At 27.2% G+C, this 15,652-nt stretch overlaps 2 protein-coding genes across 2 annotated transcripts; both read right to left on the bottom strand.

Annotated features, from left to right (window-relative positions):
* Positions 1–423: 423 nt before the first annotated feature.
* LOC132926192 (zinc finger protein 248-like) lies at positions 424–864 on the bottom strand. The gene has a single exon (XM_060990534.1). It carries the CDS (start codon positions 862–864, stop codon positions 424–426), a length of 441 nt encoding a protein of 146 aa, XP_060846517.1.
* An 8,673-nt stretch (positions 865–9,537) lies between these two features.
* Positions 9,538–12,154, bottom strand: LOC132917141 (small ribosomal subunit protein uS10). The gene is made up of 3 exons (XM_060977737.1): positions 11,990–12,154; positions 9,938–10,037; positions 9,538–9,869 (listed from the first exon to the last, which is right to left on the bottom strand). The coding sequence occupies exons 1-3, from the start codon at positions 11,990–11,992 to the stop codon at positions 9,613–9,615; spliced, it is 360 nt and encodes a 119-aa protein (XP_060833720.1). The 5' UTR covers positions 11,993–12,154; the 3' UTR covers positions 9,538–9,612.
* Positions 12,155–15,652: the final 3,498 nt, after the last annotated feature.

Below are 15,652 nucleotides of genomic sequence, written 5' to 3'. Positions count from 1 at the left end.
ATTACTTTTGTGGTTTACCTATAGCTCTGCTTATTTATTAAAAATAAAGGACAACGAATAAATGATTTTCGCTACAAACAATAATAAATAATATAACATAGAAATATATAACAATTTATTTTTAATGCATACAAAACAATGAAATTAACACGAGTGTACAGTTAATAACAGTCATTTAAATATTCGTTATTAACTGTCAAACATAATTATTTTCAACAGCATCATATTGAAAGGATTATTTTTGTCGACAATTCCTAGCAGACAGCGTCGTGCCATTTACTGACACGTCCGCATAAAAAAACATCGACTTCTAATTCGTCCTTTTATTGTAACTCGTCGGACTGTCACAACGAGTGAATGACTTGCCACTGGTATCGCACGTCACTGCGGCACAGCTTCTCGCCCGTTTCGTCAGTGTGGCATTCAAACTAAACTTCTTGTCACATACACCACACAGCGGTACGGTTTTTTACCGGTGTGCTTCCGCAGGTGCCTAGTTAAACTACTTTTTTGAGAAAATGACTTACCGCACACGTAACAGTCGTACGGCTTCTCGCCTGTATGCGTCCGCAAGTGGTTAATCAAATTAGTTTTTTGAGAGAACGACTTACCACAGTCATTACAATCGTACGGTTTTACGCCCGTGTGCGTCCGCTGGTGTACCGCCAGTACGCTATTACTGCTAAACTCCTTGCCACATACGCCGCATGATGGGTATGATTTATCAGTACACATACGCGGGTGCACTGTCAACTCGCTATCGATGACAATCCTCTGATTAGAAACGTAACGCAGATAGGGTTTCTTCTCTCTTATTCCTGTCTGTCGGCGCATCGTCAGATGATTGTTTTGTGTAAATTCCATATTTTTCATATACAATATTTCGTCACACGTATTTTCACAATATGTATTACACTAATAATAATATAACAAAAATAGGTTAGGTAACTTATTAAGTTATGATTATACTAGATATACAATATTACATGCAAACTATAGAACGATCAGAACGTAAGTGTTTTAAATAACGTATTTACAATTTAATGTATTGTAAATTAGATTGGTTTTCAACACAATATTTCAAGCCAATATTGTGTATCTCCGTTTATACATATTTATACTGTTCGCGACTCGCGCCGTCTATTTTATCTATATTATTATCGATGATATAATACTGTCAATCGGCGATCGACGACGATGTCCGTGCGGCTACCTTAAGTCCGGCGAGCCGCACGCCGTGCTTTGTCGTTGGTGTGCACCACGATTTAAAATATATCTTAAATAGTGGGTTACACGTCCTAACAAAACCATTAAAAATCGACATTTTATAGCTGATATAGCTGCATTCTTGACGTTCACTATTGACACTCAGTGCATAGAATATATATTACACTCGTGTTCGGGGTGGGGTAGGAAGGTCCGATTAATATGACCATTATACTTGTTAGCAGGGTATTGGAATTGACGGTGCATCCGAGTTGGGTCCCGAATACTAGGGGCTAATCGCAGGTAGTGTACTAGTTAGGTCCCAGATTTTTATAGGTACTATACTAGTTGGGTCCCAAATTATTATAGGTATTCCACTAGTTCCTGAATATTTTTTGGTAAGTACTACACTATACTAACATTTTCATTCCCATTTTAACAGACTGTCTATGAGCTATTTAGACCACAGGTATGGTTAAAAATGTTTTTTACAGTTTTTTTTTAAAATATTAAAAATGCTAAAAACCAAGTATATAAATACATATTATTTAATTTAAATAAATCCATATAATAGGTTTATGAAGAATTGTATAATTTATATAATAGTATTTGATAGTTAGTAAAAATATTGTACAATAATATTAATAGAATTTTATTAAATTTAAAAGTAAATGAAAAGTACTTATACATATATAATATGACTATTATGGGATATTCGTAATAAAAAAAGACGTAAGTGGTTTTCTCTCATGGATTTTTCGAGCATTCGTGTAATAATATCAGTATTATCGGTAATATCTGATAATTTTTGACATATCTTATAATAAACTATCTGGAACAGCGATAAATGCCGGTTAAACCTCGACGAGTTATCTATCGATATAGCTACATGTTGGTAGTAAGTGTTCTGCATTCTAACCACTAGCACTATGGAAGATTCTAACGTTATGTTCAGTGAAAAGGGCAAAAAAATATATATTATAGAAGGATATAAATTTTCATTTCACAAACTTCTGAAAAATGATATTGAACGATGGAGATGTATTCATAGATCATGTAAGTCATTTTTTAAATACAACGAAAATCAATTTATTGATCAAAATTTGACACATAATCATAATTGTGATTCCGAAAAAATATTAAATAGGCAGATATTAAATAATAATTTAAAGAGAAAAGCTCAAAATGATATATGTGAGAAACCTTCTAAATTATTACATGCTGAATTAAAAAACAATGATATAGATACATTAACACGTTACGATTGTACACTTATTAAAAAAAATATTCATCACGCGAGAAAAAATATTCTACCAAATATTCCACAAAGTTATGACGAGGTTCACAAAGTATTGAACGATTTAAATATAAAATTGCGCTTAAAAATAATAAAATATGTGTATAGATAATATGCACTAAAAAAATCTTAATTATGCAATATTATGTAGTTGTTTAAAAAAAAATTAAACAAATATAGGTATAATTTTTTTATTTTTGGTTCGTAGATCTTGAAACATTTTTTGATTATTCACAGTCCTATAACGATTTGTCATACAGAAAATTGCAAACGGACTGTTTTTAAGGAGTTTGATATAGACAATTTTCTATGTTATACCTACGGATTGCATAAACGCGATTTTAATAACAACTTATTGACTGTTAAAAATAATAAAATATTTTAAAGTATATATTTTAGCCTTATCCGTATGGGCTATAGGCTATGGCCATAAGACATGTTAACTTTATATTAGTGTTTTTAGTATTATTTGTTTTAAAACTATATTATGTTATGAAGCCAGATAGTTTTTAAAATTTTGTGCATGTGCAAATATTTTTTTTTCTAATAATCTATTTAAAAAATAGTACATTGTTCGTCGCTTATAAAACTCATGGATATAAGGTTCAGTCGCTAATTAAACTCAAAATCGTCTGGAACGGTCCAGATATATTCAAATACATAATAAAAATTCGGTTATAACTCAAATTTGGTAAAAAAAAATGGTAGAAAATAAACATTTTTGGTTAAAATTTTGAATTAAATTAGTTTAAAAAAAATATCTATTTTTGTTGGTTATTACTGGTTTCGATTCATGCTTTATAGTGTATGTATGTACTTTGAATCTACAACAAATTTTATCGCAATAATCATTATTATAGTGCAAGTTATAAATACACTAAAGACTCAAGAGGTGTTAAGAACAGCTGTTCGTCACAGAGGTAATAGTTTTAATATACAATCTAAGTACGAGCAGTATATTCTTGGAATATTAGAAACCAATTCGAAAAAAACCAAAATAACAAATTCTTTCATAAATAATAAGAATGTACATTATACAATACATAATATGTACATACATAATTTATAATTTTTATGATATAATTTTAATTTTTTAATCATAATTTTTTTCATTTATTCACTAATAACTAATAAGTAATATTATGTATGTATTTAGAATTTAGATAGATTAAAATAAAAGTAAAATATGTAGTAAAATAAAATTCAGAAATTTGTAACTAAAATTTTTGACTTTTTTTGCCACTTCACTTTTAATATTCATTTAGTTATCCACTGTATTTTCTAATAGGTAATTAAATGTATAATACATAATTTTATTATAATTTAATATATATATATAAATCAGTTATATTGTATCCAATCATTTTTATAACAAATATATATATTTTTTAATATTTATATGATATATTCTGTTGCTGTTTGAATTATATGTCCAATATTAGACATTAAAAAAATATCAAATAATAAATACGCATGTATTAAACCAATGGTTGGAAACTTTTTTGAACTCTCAGACCACATTCATAAATTAAAAAGAGCTCATGGGCCGAACAAAAATAAAAATTTTATATTCTTAGATTATTTACAATGAAAAAAAAATACTGTTTAAAACTTTAAAATAATGGAATGTATATAAAAAAAAATTTTTTCGTTCTAAAAATTAAAGCGGAGTGATACAATCTTCTTACAAACATATATAAAACATTTATAGAATCTATATATCAATTCTAATTGAGTCATAGATCTAAAGTACTTAACAGTTAATTTTAATGATTTCACCACACATAGACACATACTTTATTACTCAACCAAAATATCAAATACCTAACCAACTCAACCCAAATCCCCCCAAAATTAAAATTGAAAACTTAGGTACATTTTTTCTTTAAAACTGATTTCTTTATAATATTTAAATACAAGTATTAAGTATAAAAATATTTCTAAAATGTAGGTATTCAAAATACTTAAAAATACTTTAAAAAATTGTACTAGGAATACCATAAAAATACTTCAAAATGTATTTAAATACTAGTTTCCAAATACCTGTATTTGAATACTTTACAAGACTGCTCTTAAGTGTTTTGTGTCTGGATGTAACTCTGGGTTACCAAAACAAAATAAAATAAATAAACAGCAGGGAATAAAGCTGCAGACAACGTGAGCTTAAAGTAAGAATAAATGTTAAAATGCAGTGCCATACAAACTTTAGTATGTTATTTGAGCCCTCATCGGGTAGTTAGCGGCTTAGTGCTCCCGGTGACAGTTACAAGTAGTGTAATTGAATAGTTAAACATTTTTTTTTTACGTAAAACATTTTTAAATGCTCCTTAAATACTATATATTGGTAGGATAATATTTTAATTTTAAAAATGTATCAAAGTTTAGCGCCCCCATTTCATTGGCGCCCGAGACAAATGCCTCAGTCGCCTCACACTTGCTACGACCCTGATTAATAATGCAATAATCGTGGTTTTTTTGCCGTACTACAATCACTTGGTGTAAAGGGACGTAGCCCATTAGGCTCCCGTTTTACAAAAAGGTAAATTCCCAAACTGCTCCGGTTTTTTACAACACAAATTCCTTCCCACTTCATAAAGACTTAGGACTGTCTCAAAAGAGGTGTGGTTAAAAATGTGTTGGTAAACACTAAGTAAATTATAAAAATTATATAAAAAAGCATATATTATCATATTATTGTGAATTAAATTTAAAAGTTAAAAAAATAAATGTAAAACATTTATGTATATACTTACCTATAAAAATATTAAAAAAATAAAAAAATTTAAATTATAGGTACATTTTTTTGGCACAATTTTTTATAATATACTAAATAGATAACAAAATTAATAATTATTGTTTTTGATATAAAAAATTGTAAAATTCGTTAACTAATACTAGAGATTTAGAGGAGCTCAAATTAGTATACCTGCAGTGTTACTGTTAGCAATTTGGGAATTTACATGTTTGTAAATTTTTTTTCGACGGGTACCGTTTGGAATGCACCGGTGTAATGTCGGTTACAAGTTATATAGGTACCTATGAACTAATCGAGGCCGTTACGTTAGCCGTATTCAGAGCTGCAGGCAGTGCTGTAATCCTAAAAAAAGCAGAGGGTATATACTATGAGTTATAATATTAAACATTTATACTATCATCATTAGGTATCGTGTCTTAAACTCTTAAAGTAGCAAAAACACACGTTTTCGTACTAACTGAATACTTTTATGATATTTATGACTTTAGTGGAGGGTAAATAACACAACACACATACATTTTTACAAATTAAAATTAAAACTAAACAATTTTTTTAGTATTTTACTAAAATATTTTATTGAAAAATATTCCATAAATGTTGTCGGGATCCCGATTTTGTTAAATCATTTCTTCTCAATCTTGATTGGTTGTCATCAGCTGATCGATGATCTTCATGTCAAATGTGTAATAATATTATTTATAAGGCTGAAACCTTTTTCGCACTCAGCTGTCGAACATGGTAATGATGCGATTGTATTTAAAATGGGTTTAAAATTATCTGGTATAATAATAATAATCTAATGGTTTTATTCTTTATATTATTTGGTGATTTCACTACAACAGCTAGAGTATACGACCTTAATCAGAAGGTATACGGAGTTCATTAGAAATAACCAGAAGGTATACGGCGTATGTATAGCACTGGCTGCAGGGCAATTCTAAAAGGGGGTGCAAATTTCAATACTATACTTATTATGTAATTTACACGTAATATTTGAAAAATGTACATCTATTTTAACAACTTACTACCCATATTAAAGTTTTGCTCTATTTTTATTGTATACAAATTATTTATGTTTAGGCTGTTGAAGCACAAAATTTAAAATATAGGCAATTCATTTATCATTATACATGGAATATCTATATATTACACGTACCTATAATTGATATGTGTGTAATAGTCTCGTAAAAATATCAAATACAAATTTCCTATCACGGGAGGGGGGGGGGGTAAATGCAGAATTTCGCCATTTCACCAAGGGCATCACCAAACTTTTATATGGCACAGGTGCCGTCGCGCGTGTCGTTAACCGATCGGTATAGCCATCTCTTCGTTACACTGCAAGGTGTGTGCATGTCCATCCGTCACCGAAACTGCGTATCTTCACCAGTCCTCGGTAGCCGTATAATTGATAAATTGCACCGGTTATGCCCGCTTTGCATGATATGAATGTGTTTCGTTTAATCCGTGACACAATATCAAATAGTTTTATGATCCGGACCACCCGGTTTATATAAATATATAGGTAGTTAATCAAGAATATAAATTTTTTAGTCAATTAAATCTCTCTCCGACGCATTACATTTACTCATTTATAGTCTAATCTAGATAAACTGGTAATTAAACAAAATTGCTTACCAATAAATACTAATAAATGTATAATATCATTACTTTCACTCACCTTCATAAATCTATTTTAGTTAGGTATTCAATTAATCCATTCATTGCTTATACAAAAGTAGATTATAGTATAGAGACTTATAGAAATTTTACTTAAATCTATAATATGTCTTTCTTCTCACACATATATTTGTTTACTAATAAAGCGTTAAGTTTAATTTACAAAAATACAAAAAATTTAAAAATAAATAAACTCTATGAAAATATTATACTTCTCACCTGTTAGGTCTTATTTAGAATTTAACTATATAGCAGGGATAGCAAATCCATGGCACGTGAAAAATTAAAATATTTTTACTATATATAATAGGTTATTTTTAATCACATCAAGAAAGAAAATAAATAATTAATTAAGTAATATTATTATAATACTATGTACCTCAACTAACCTTTTTTATATTAATACATTAATCATACAATAAAATTACAATAATTTTGTTTACAATATTGAATATATTTTTCATGGCACGCTAGAAAAAAAAATAAGGTAATTTTTGGTACGTTGTGTTCAAAAGGTTTGCCACCCCTGCTGTAGTCTATAACGTGGTCACCAAATTATGCTCTCTATATTAATCAGATTTAAAATATACAATATAAATTCCTAAAATAAATTTTACTTACTTATAATTTAAAAAAGGTTTACAAGTGGTACCAGGTATTACGTCGTTCTCCTGAGTCCTGAACATTATATATGTTGACTGCAGAGAGAATCACTATTATAGATGTGTTAAATATGAATTCAATATTATAGGTATTATTGTTTATAAAAAGATTTTACTGTAATAGTATTATTATAATACTAAGATGCACTACGTACCTATGAATTATTATAGTTACATGCCATGGGTATAGTACGTTTATTTAAATAATTTTTAGTTTAAATTTATTATAAATTAATTTGTTATAAAATAATACAATTTTATAAATCTTATGAGGCAATAATTACAATTTATTAATGAACAAAAATCAAGGTTATTAAATATTTGTTGAAAGTTAATGGGATTTCTTTTAAAATTATATATTATAATATTTTAAAATCAGTTAAAAATGTTATTTCCATAGAGTAAAAATCAAATCTAAAATTACAAAAAATCTTTAAATTTGAATTAAACAATTATATTTTAGTGTTATGTAGTATATTTCAATTACCATTGATTTAACATGTTAAATATAATAAGCACATTATTACTGATACACAAATTTCTACCAAAATTAAGTAAATTTATAAATTGTTTATAAATTACTCTAAATATAACACTAAATATGTATAATTTAATTAACAGTGTAATATTTAAGAATCATTATTTATATTTACAATAAGTTATACAATAACTGTTCTCTTATTATTTTTTAAGAACTATCGTATTTCTTGTTCTGGTTCCTGCACTAAATCATCTTGTTCTAACAGTAATAGAATTTTTGTTACTTCTTAGTTCTTTGAAAAATAAATGCTAAATATTATGTTAAAAATACTCTTGGTAATCAAACAATATCAAGCATGTCCAGAGGTGGTTTACATTTTAAAATTGTACTCAAAATAGGCTGTTGTAAAATGATTATAATATTTGACCAACTATTCAATATATTATCAACAATTGAAATCAGTTGGATTTACTTGTGTATAAATGTAAAATAAATGTATTAAGGTACAATACTAAAGCATAATGTATGAATTACAAACAGATGTGAATGTGTCTAATAGTTGTTCAGAAATACCTTACCATTTATTAGGCAATATTGCCTACATTTAACACCGGTTTACCTATTATGGATTAATTAACATTAATTAATCACAAAATAGTAAAAAGATTGCAAACCATGTTATATGTAACATTCAAAATAATGAATGGATACATCCAATCATGATTTTATATATATATATACACACAAGGTGATTTTATTTTATATCATTGTACACTCATTATTTCAAAAGTATTCATGTTTTTGAAAATATTTTTTTACATGGTTTCAAGTTGTTAAAAAAACAATGTTTTTATTAAAAAATAATATTTTTTTAAGTTTTTACTTTTTTGAACAACAGTTTTAATTTCATATTCCAAAGCAGAATAATTTTCTGAATATTTTGATACATAAAAATCGAATTTAGAGAGAGTAGTTTATGAATTTTACGTATTTAAAGTTTAGACAAGCGGAGTAGTGGACAAATATTTTGCGGGGTAACCCCGTACCACTCCACTCCACACATCTTAACTTTAAATACTTGTAACTCATAAACTACTAGCTCTAGATTCAATTTTTTATGTATTAAACTATTCTACTTTGGAATATGAAATTAAAACTATGTTGTCATTCAAAAAAGTAAAAACTTAAGAAAATATATGGATAAAAAATATTTAATAAAAACGTTTTTTCAACAACTCGAAACAAGTAAAAAGATATTTTCAAAAACATGAATACTTTTTGAAATAGTGTACAATGATTAAAGAATCACCTTGTATACACATCATAAATGAATGTAAATAAAAAGTTTTATATTCATTTGTAATATTTAAGAATAAAAAATCTACCAGTATAATAATTATCTAGTAAAACTTAATTTGTAGGTGATTTAAAAAAATAAATTAAATTAACGGCATGATGTAATTTTAAACTTTTATTAGACATGATATTAGTTGTCGTACCATTCAAATCATATAATCATAAAAAAAACACATCACTCGCTAGCAATGCTAACTTCAGCAATTACACCAGGTTCGAGGTTGACACTGGTGATTTGTTTGACTTTATCGCTTGGGCATTTTAAATCGATCACCCTCTTGTGAATCCTCATTTGGAATCTGTCCCATGTCTTTGAACCTTCACCACAAGGTGTTTTTCTTGTTGTGATACGCAAGAATTTGGTTGGCATGCGAACTGGTCCTTTGACTGGCAGTTTTCTCTTCTTAATATCGGCAATCATCTCAGAGCACACTATAAAAAATTATTTTAATTAACAAGGCAATATATTAACATTTTTAAGCAATAAAAATATAATTTACCACTTTCCAAACTTTTGATGTTCTTAGAAGTCAATGTGATACGGATTTTGTGTCTCTTTTGATCTGTAGGAGTGTTTTCAACATCTTTAAATTCCAAATCCTATAACATATAGAATTATATTTTATATGACATATCAACTAGTTAATTTCTAATAAGAAAATAATAGGTAAATAAAAAATATACATAAGATATTAATTATTTACTTAAGAAACAGGTTTTAATAGTTATTACCTATCAAGTAATCGACTTTTCTACATATAAATCTATGGTTCAGTTAAATTATTTTATAGTTGGCCAATAAACCTTATGTATTTTATTAATAAGCATGTCTGTCAAAAATCTAATAATATTGTTTTAAAAATAAATCAATAACAATTAAGTGTTTGTAATTAAATAACTTGATAAAAAAATGCTTTATCTTAAATTGAAGTAAGCAATAGGTACAGTAAATCCTCGTTTAACATCACCTCATGTAACATTGTTTTGCTATTGCGTCGTTTATACCTAATACTACATGTGTTCATCAAATTGTTGTTATATTTATATATGTTTTATATATAAGTAATTTAATTCTGTTGACCATTTTTTAGGTAATACTGTTATCGTTTTTATTGACATACCTATCATAATATGTAGATACTATTTTCATTTATTTTAAGTAATATATACTTTGTCATCGTCTTCTTTTTTTCAAATCTAATAAGTTTTTGTTAATTTTGGTATAATTTGTAATCTAATACAAACAATTAATAATGTATAAAAATAAAATAATGAAATAGTGCAATGATAATAATACATACATAGGTAGGTACATTGTTATTTATTGACAGGAACTTATTATAATAAAGTGTATGTAGTGTTTCACAACATTTTTTTTTTTTTGGTTAATGTTGTTTTCCAGGAACTTAACCATGATGTTGAACGAGGACTTACTGTAGTTAATAAATTATCTAGGTGTTTTTAATAACTAGTATTTAATCAAATAAAGGTACATTTAATAACTTATAATAGTTGATGTATTAATTATGTAATTTTAGAGAACATTTTTTTAAGTTTATTATATTCAATCACATAATAAATATTTATTAAAAAATTTAACATTTTAAGAAATAGAAGCAAAAATTTGAATTGAACTAATGTATCCAAAGTTGACTAGGAACATTAGAATTAATTAGGCAATTAAAATTACAATATCTAGGTAATTTAATATTATTATGAAAAAACATTAATGATTTTCGTACCAAATAAAGCAAAAAAGATAATTATCAATCAACCTTATAACATTATATAAGTATATCAGTAAATACCTAAAATATAAAACGTAATATAATACGAGAACTACAATAAGATACTTTAAAATATTCAATAAAAATAATAACACTTGAAATTATTGAAACCCGCCTATAATAATTAATTGATTTAAAAATTATGATATTTAAGTAATGTCTGAAGTAACCCGAACATTCTAACATACAATATTATTATGCTCTATTAAATGTTAACATGAGTGCATACAAAGATCAGATAAAGTAAAATATTTAAGAATACGCACAGATGTATAGCCCTAGGGGTAGAAACACAATATAAGAAACCTATTTGTACATTGATAATTTGAATACTAACATCAACAGAGATCAAACGACGTAGTTTGACAAGTATTTAACATTACCGAAAATTAAGAATTTTCAGACAGCATACTAAGGTTAATAGGAAGACTAATAGTGTACTATACAAATTGTATATTGGTTACATAGGTTTTATTATTAACAATTAGTGCATTAGTGGGTTATGTTTATGTCTGTGTAATGGACGAAAGAAAACTGAATCCGTTTAAGATGATACAATAGCAGCCATCAGAAATGGTTTTTGAAAAACGGAACAACATACATTAAGCACTATTCATATGGCGTCCACCGCCGGAAAAGACGGAATATTACCGCGTTTGAACACAACAAGACAGGTACGCGTCGCGTTCAGATTTAGTTTTCCGAAACCTGTCAAAAATTTAACCGAAAGCGGCAGCCGATTAATACCGGTCATGTAATACTTACCATGATTGAATGGCGACGATACAGCAAGCTGACGACGAAAATGAACGGAAACGGTCCGAATGACGAACGACTGAAAATCACCAAACGTGGAAAAACGATCGCAAAGGAGAGAATATGTCGAACAGAAATGTTAGGTTATGTTATCGTGCATTCAATAGCAGTGGTAGGCGGACCACAGACGTACTCCGGTAACACCTCGGTATGCGGCGGTATGCGCCCACCCAGTGCCGACAACTTGTTCGCTACACTGTGGTACCCCTGTACTCTATTATCAATTATGAATTGTTGTTATACTGTGATAATGTGTTGAAGGCGATACATAATATTATTATCGATGGCTTAAAAGTTAAAAGCCAAATATAATATGTCACAATTACCAAAATGTTCAGAAGAGCCATTTAAAGTTTTATTGTTTTTCAAATACCTATAGTTTTTTTTAAATGTAAGTCTTAACTTATGTGTAAACTTGATATGGTGTTAAATTTACTGTGTAACATTAATTTGCTAGTTTAACTCTGCTAAAACTCTATATTTTTTTGTAATTTTTTTGTGCAACTAGAATGGACTTATTACAAATGGCAATTGTTATTATATCTATTTTATAGAGAGTAGGTATACTCTCTAGGGGGATATGGGCAATATTATGGGAAGATATTTTCTAAAACCGTGATTATGGACATTTGGCCTGAGATAATGCGGTCCGCGGCACGTGATCGTTAATCTTCATCGTTTTTTTGAGGTTTTAGCATTTTTTTTATTATTATTTATATACGTTTATAATTAATAAAAAGGAACAAATTTAAGGTGATATTCCGTAGTACTATAGATGAGTGCCTCAGTGATTATGTCATACATGAGAAAATGACCATTGACCAATGAATAGTAAAATAACGAGTACTAAATAATGCACATTTTAAATTTATAATCAATCGAATCTGAGTTTATTGCTATGAAAAGTATTTATAAATATTTTTACGTTTTAATAACAAGGAAAATCAATCAATCATATTTTTCAAACAGTTTTCATAATTATGTATTATTATTTTGTTTTTATCGGTGGGCGGTGGCGTAACTTCAAAATTTGGATCCGGAATAGAAATTTTTAACATATCCCCCCTCCTCATCAAGGCATTATTTATGGAGATCTAAGGAGGGTTATTGACTATCGAGAAAGGTGCATTTATCTTACTAATATAATGTTATGTATATTTTAAAAATATTGTTACATAATAAAATTCGAAATTATATAATAATTATTATTATTAAAAAAAAAAAACCATTATACAATTATTTTGGGCCCCTTAGATAAGTGAACAGGCCCGGGTGCGCCCGCACTCAATTTCTCTTAGTTACACCACTGATTTTTTTTAGTTATGTTTCATCATAGACATGCCAATTATAATACACACAATAAAGATAACAGTACCTGGCAGCTAGCTCTATAGTTGATGTAGAATATTCATTATACCTACATCCTACACCGTATAAGTGATTTTTAGTACCCTCGGTTCACCAAGGTTTAGCTAGTAGAAAACAGTAGTCATACAAAATATAACAGAAACAGTATTAACATGAGCAGGTCGCATAAGTATTTAATATTTGAATTACTTAATTGGCATATACAATATACATACATTTTGTAATACTATAATTTAATAAATCTAAGTATAGAAAACACGTCAGGGATATTTAACCTGCAGAGACAACAAAACACGAATCGTACTATTCGTACTTATGACAATTATAATTCAGAACGCTTGAGAAGATACATAATAAATGATAATCATCCTGTATAATAATAGTGTAGAAAAGCCATGAATAAAAGAAAAAATGTACATTTTCATAATAGTACATTTTTCTTTACTTTGACTAAACGTTAATTACCTATGCAATATTATTACCTGCTTCAGTGTCAATGTGATGGACATACAATAGCGAATAGTAAAAGGCAACTTCTTTTTCGATCTCACCTTTTGAGGGCTCGAGGCAGTAGAAATACTTTGATTTTCAAAAATCGGCAAAAATTCTGGTAGAAAATTAGATCTAGTTGGTACTTTGAGAAGATAAAAAGAAATAATTCCTAGTCCCTACTTTCTTTTATAATTGGAAAAAACCAAAAAAAAAAAATTAAGGAAAAACGGAAATTTTTACGCAGTCCAAATTGGTTTTTTTTATGTACCTATATAACTCGAAAACGAATTACTTCAAATACTTGGCATTTTCACCAAAAGTTTATATTACCTATCTTTTTCTATTTACGATTAAATTTTAAAATTGTTTAGTTACTTTTTCAATACACATCAATTAAAAAGTATTCGCTTGGTTGAAATACTTGACAAAGTTAATACAAAACTCTTTGTAAAATGTTAATTTCCCAATTAAAAAATATTGAAAATCTATAGCATAAAAAAAAAAAATATTAAAACATATAAAAATTTAATTTTTTTCTAATGGGTCGCAACTCGCATGACACATTATCACAATAACACAAATTGCATATAATACAATAGTATATAATATGTTGTATAGATAGATAAAACGCAGTATTTCTTCTTTTTATAAAATACACTTGTTTTAAAAACAATTTTTAATATTTATTTGAGGGAAAAATAATTGGTAAATTGTAGATACTATAAAACCGAATAAATTTGCTATGATACAATATTGATAATTGATGTTAAATTGTTGTTTTTAATATTACATAATAATATAATATACATTAAAATATTCAATATATTGGTGTGACATTGTTTTGGATTTCATAATAAAGAAGCTTCATTGTTTCAAGGCTATTTATATGAAATAATGATTTCACAACGATTTATTTGAATTTTTCATTCAAATAATGTATTTTTTTATGATTGTATAATGTATTTTCAGGTTCGTTAAGTTGATCTATAGAGCTTATAGGAGAACAAAGAAAAACAAATTAAAAATCTAATATGCTTACCTGTTTAATACTTTTAAAGATACAAATCCATTATGGCATTATAATATAATTATTAAGTATAGAGTACTTATATTATATTATACATCAAAAATTGAAAAATCATAATATTTTAAGTATTAATGAACCTTTATAATAGTTTATTTATTATTACTTTTTAGTTTTTATCTTTATATTTTAAAAATAGATGCATTTAGTTTTTTGAACTGATCTTTATTATATCAAGTAAAGATAATAGTGTTATTATTTTAATGCAAGACACTCATAATTTAAACACCATTCCTATGGATGTCTTAATATAATAATAAGTCATAAATAAACCTAAATACTTCATTGGGATTAACTGGATAAAGTACCTAATATGATTGCAATTAAATTACATTATATTATACTTAATAGTTAATTGTGTTTATGTAATTATAATTGTATCTGTTTCAAAGAAATATATAAGTATTTAGAATAAGATAACAAAATTAGTAATGTCTTTATTGCCTATTGGAATTACTTTCTAGAATGTTTGTGGCCTGTGGTACTGCCGGTATAGGGTTATTGTTTTATTTTTTCTCATAGTTTATATGTCAGAATGTCTATAAAATAAACGATAAGATATTACAATGCTTCTTTAAATACAAAAAATAATCAAGTACAAACTACTAACCGAACTTTGATATAGTTCAATTAGTTGACAAATTGTTATTGGTAAACATTATTAAATA

This window comes from Rhopalosiphum padi, chromosome 1 (genome assembly GCF_020882245.1).
Source record: "Rhopalosiphum padi isolate XX-2018 chromosome 1, ASM2088224v1, whole genome shotgun sequence".
Taxonomy (NCBI): domain Eukaryota; kingdom Metazoa; phylum Arthropoda; class Insecta; order Hemiptera; family Aphididae; genus Rhopalosiphum; species Rhopalosiphum padi.
The sequence above is the reverse complement of the archived record's forward strand: the minus strand, read 5'-3'. Positions and strand labels throughout refer to the sequence as shown.

Excerpts from the sequence above, each read along its gene's own strand:
- LOC132917141 (XM_060977737.1), bottom strand. Across the intron at positions 9,870-9,937 it reads CATCAAAAGTTTGGAAAGTG|TGTGCTCTGAGATGATTGCC; the intron begins GTAAATTATATT and ends AATTTTTTATAG.
- LOC132926192 (XM_060990534.1), bottom strand. The coding sequence starts at position 864 with ATGGAATTTACACAAAACAATCATCTGACGATGCGCCGACAGACAGGA.